Here is a 4,508-nt window from a genome sequence, read left to right as displayed (position 1 = left end):
ATAATAATAATAATAATAATAATATTAATAATAATAATAACAATAATAATAATAATAGATAAATAAATAAAATGACCGTATTAAATATCCCTGGATCAGTCTCGTATCACCAATTCTGAATCTTGTTCGAATTACTTCCATACTTTTGTTCTTATGATTCCTATGAAGAAAAACTTGGTTGTATTCGTTTTGATATAATATTTTCACATTCATTATTCCTCTTTTCCACATAGTTTGCCATTTTGTTACTTTATTATGCTTTAGAATGGTAGTGCCATAGCCTCTGTACCATGGTCTTCCACTGTTTTGGGTTAGAGTTCTCTTGCTTGAAAAGACACTCAGGACCACTATTCTATCTTATTTCTCTTCCTCTTGTTTTGTTAATGTTTTTATATTTTATATGGAAAATATTTATTTTAATATTACTCATCTTAGAATATTTTATCTTTCCTTGTTTTCTTTCCTTACTGGGTTATTTTCCTTATTGGAACCCATGGGCTTATTGCATCCTGCTTTTCCAACTAGGGTTGTAGCTTAGCAAGTAATAATAATAATAATAATAATAATAATAATAATAATAATAATAATAATAATAATAAAACTTAAAGGGGGGGGGACCTTCATGTCAATATTATGGCAAATCTACTGCTGATTTAGCATCAATATAGAATTTTCACTATCAAAAACCCCAACATGGGAAGGAATCCGGCATATTTCAATGTTTGCCTTTTGGGAATAGAATTTGATAAGGAGAACTTTAATTTCTAACACCAGCTGGTTGCTATGTGTGCAACCTTTGACGGTTTCTTTGATATTTCGTGAATCGGAATAGATAACAAACTTAAAATTCACTGTTCGTCTATGTATATATATATATATATATATATATATATATATATATATATATATATATATATATATATATATATATATATATATATATATATACATGTTTATATTGTCTGTATGTATATTCAGTATACATAATATCGTCAATATTTAAATGGACTAGAAAAATAAATATTCTACGAATATCACGATAATTCTATCTTTATTACATACCTCTCGTGATGGTATCTATTATATGCGAGCTGGCCAGCTATTGACGTCAGAGTCGAGAATAGTCCAGATTCTCTTAGTCTAGAACGTTTGGGTAACTTCCAGAGAAAACGGATCTGCCAATATAAAAGCTCTGAGGGAAACTGCGCTGTTCAGAACCAATCTAGCAGTGAAAGAGAAAGCAAGCGAGAGTTCAATCTCCTAACCAGTGATTTGATTATTTTGTGGTAAATAATAGTCATTAGTGAAACTTGAGGTGCTGAAGATAAAAATATTAACAAGTTGTAAGAAGTGTTCATTCAAGTTTGAAAATAATACTGAGAAACACAACTGTAATACTTTAACAGTTTCTTGTTGATCGAACTCAATATACTCTTGTTGGATTATCTATCAAAATATTTAACAACATGGTTGCTCCTGCAATAGGTATTGATTTGGGAACCACCTACTCTTGCGTGGGTGTGTTTGAGAACGGCAAAGTGGAAATCATTGCCAATGACCAAGGAAACAGAACCACTCCGTCATATGTGGCCTTCAATGACACAGAAAGACTCATTGGAGATGCAGCTAAGAACCAGGCGGCCATCAATCCCACCAACACTCTCTTCGACGCCAAGAGACTCATTGGAAGGAAGTTCGATGACCCAACTGTGCAGAATGACATCAAACATTGGCCATTCAAGGTCGTCAGTCATTCTGGCAAGCCCAAACTCCAGGTGCAATACAAGGGTCAACTCAAGACCTTCAACCCAGAGGAAATTTCTTCCATGGTCTTAACAAGGATGAAGGAGACAGCAGAAGCCTACTTGGGAAAGACAGTTTCTGACGCAGTAATCACAGTCCCAGCCTATTTCAATGACTCTCAGAGACAGGCCACCAAGGACGCTGGGGTCATTGCAGGACTAAATGTTCTCAGAATCATCAATGAACCTACAGCAGCTGCTATTGCCTATGGTCTGGACAAGAAAGCTGCTAACGGAAGGGAGCGTAATGTGCTCATTTTCGATTTGGGTGGAGGAACTTTTGACGTCTCTGTTCTCAACATTGATGATGGAGTTTTTGAGGTAAAAGCCACAGCGGGTGACACACATCTTGGAGGAGAAGATTTCGACAACCGTCTCGTCAGTCACTTCATACAAGAGTTCCAAAGGAAGTACAAGAAAGACATAAGCGGAAACAAACGTTCTTTAAGGCGACTGAGGACAGCCTGTGAAAGAGCAAAGCGAACTCTGTCCTCTTCCTCTCAGGCCAATGTGGAAATTGATTCTCTTTATGAAGGAATTGACTTCTACACGTCTATTACTCGTGCTAGATTCGAAGAGCTTTGTGCTGACCTCTTCCGAACTATGCTGGCACCAGTTGAGAAGGCCTTGAGAGATGCAAAGTTAGACAAAAGCAGCACTGACGACATCGTTCTTGTTGGAGGCTCAACTCGTATTCCAAAGGTTCAGAAACTTCTTCAAGAATTCTTCAATGGAAAAGAACTCAATAAATCCATTAATCCAGACGAAGCTGTAGCTTATGGTGCAGCTGTCCAGGGGGCTATCCTTCGAGGGGACCAGTCCGAAGCAGTCAAGGATCTCCTTTTGCTAGACGTAGCTCCTCTATCCCTAGGAATTGAGACTGCTGGAGGTGTCATGACTGCACTAATCAAGCGCAACTCTACAATTCCCACCAAACAGACACAGGTCTTCACCACCTACTCAGACAATCAACCTGCAGTTACCATCCAGGTTTATGAGGGTGAAAGAGCAATGACCAAAGATAACAACCTTCTGGGCAAGTTTGACCTGACTGGAATCCCACCAGCTCCAAGGGGTGTTCCTCAGATTGAAGTTACCTTTGACATAGATGCTAATGGAATTCTCAATGTGTCTGCAGTAGACAAGTCGTCTGGAAAGTCTAACAAGATTACCATCACCAATGACAAAGGACGTCTCAGTAAGGAGGACATTGAACGCATGGTGCACGAGGCCGAGAAGTATGCTGCAGAGGATGCCAAACATAAGCAGAGGATTGATGCCAAGAATCAATTGGAATCCTTATGTCTGAGTATGAAGAGCACCTTAAATGACGAAAGTGTTTCCAACAAACTCAATGAACAGGAGAAGAACACAATGAAGCGACACCTGGAGGAAACACTCACCTGGATCGACCAGAACCAGCTGGCAGAAACAGACGAGTTTGAGGACCACACGAGGAAACTGGAAGCAGCTTGGAAGCCCATTGCTGCCAAGATCTACGGTACGACACCAGGTCAGGGGTCATCATGCGCAGGCAACAATAAGGCAACAAGCAGTGGCAGGGGTCCTGTCATTGAGGAAGTTGATTAAGTCTCACCTGTTGTGAATGACACTTTTTCTGTGATACCGAGATTTCTAAGTTCGTTCCACCAGTATTCATTGTAAATATCATTCATTTTGTAAAGCGAATTTACTGATTGTTATATATAGGGCATTACCATGTGATAGTCATTGTACAAATTACTTGCGTAATAAATCATTAAATTTATTGAAATGTTTAATTTTCCTACATTTTATCATTATGGTCAATTGGTTGATGGTGTATCTAAATTCTTGAAAGCTAGATTAATATTATGCTTATAACTATATGCGGGAAAATACAGAGAAGCTATATTCAAACGTACAAAAAATGTGCATTTGTGTATTACTATATTTAAAAAACAACGTTTAATACATATTCAGAATGAAAATGAACTATTGAAATTCGCTAGAGGGATTTCATGTTTTATAGTTATCCTCCATGAAAGAGACTGTCCATTTAAAAGAAAAAAGAATATAAATTGAAATAAAAGTGTATTGCAAGTATATAATAACTAAAAATTTTAAGCATATCAACCAAATAATAATATGACAGCTTATAAGAATTTATTATTTATGGTTAACTAGAAATATTAAAAAAAAAAAATTCAATACTTTGAAAATGAGGAATGAAAAGTTTGCTGGAATGCGTGCTGTAGTAAGGACTCTCAATCATAAAACCTTTAAATGTCTTGTCAAAGACCAAACACGTACAGCACTGCCCAGTGGTAGTTCATCTAACTAAAGAGGAATAGATATGATACTATTATTATCAAAGAAGACAGATTAACATCGAGAGCTTCAAAGTATACACAAAATCAATGCATTAAAATCAGAAGTTTGGTAATCCTGTTACTAAACTAGAAATATGATAGCAAAACTGAATTATGTGAGGTGTATCTTGAAAGACAACGGATTTGTTTGGTTGAAAGTATTTCTTGATATATCTGGATAACAACATATGGGAGGGGCAAAAGTAAATAAACAATATCTGTAAGTTCCGAACTTCAGTAGATATACAGCCGCCCCCCGCCCCTCTCCCAACGCCAAACCTTCAAGATGTATGGCATTAAAATTGTAATACCCTGAACTTTTAGAAAAAAAGTATATATATATATATATATATAT

At 36.7% G+C, this 4,508-nt stretch overlaps 1 protein-coding gene across 1 annotated transcript; it reads left to right on the top strand.

Annotated features, from left to right (window-relative positions):
• The first annotated feature begins 1,236 nt into the window (after positions 1–1,236).
• Positions 1,237–3,515, top strand: LOC137640658 (heat shock cognate 71 kDa protein-like). Its single transcript, XM_068373158.1, has one exon. The coding sequence runs from the start codon at positions 1,467–1,469 to the stop codon at positions 3,390–3,392; it is 1,926 nt and encodes a 641-aa protein (XP_068229259.1). The 5' UTR covers positions 1,237–1,466; the 3' UTR covers positions 3,393–3,515.
• The last annotated feature ends 993 nt before the right edge of the window (positions 3,516–4,508 follow it).

Source organism: Palaemon carinicauda, chromosome 5 (assembly GCF_036898095.1).
Source record: "Palaemon carinicauda isolate YSFRI2023 chromosome 5, ASM3689809v2, whole genome shotgun sequence".
In the NCBI taxonomy this organism is placed as follows: domain Eukaryota; kingdom Metazoa; phylum Arthropoda; class Malacostraca; order Decapoda; family Palaemonidae; genus Palaemon; species Palaemon carinicauda.
This window is presented reverse-complemented; position numbering and strand designations above follow the sequence as displayed.

What these genes read in the sequence shown, in the direction of transcription:
- LOC137640658 (XM_068373158.1), top strand. Translation starts at nt 1,467, where the DNA reads ATGGTTGCTCCTGCAATAGGTATTGATTTGGGAACCACCTACTCTTGC.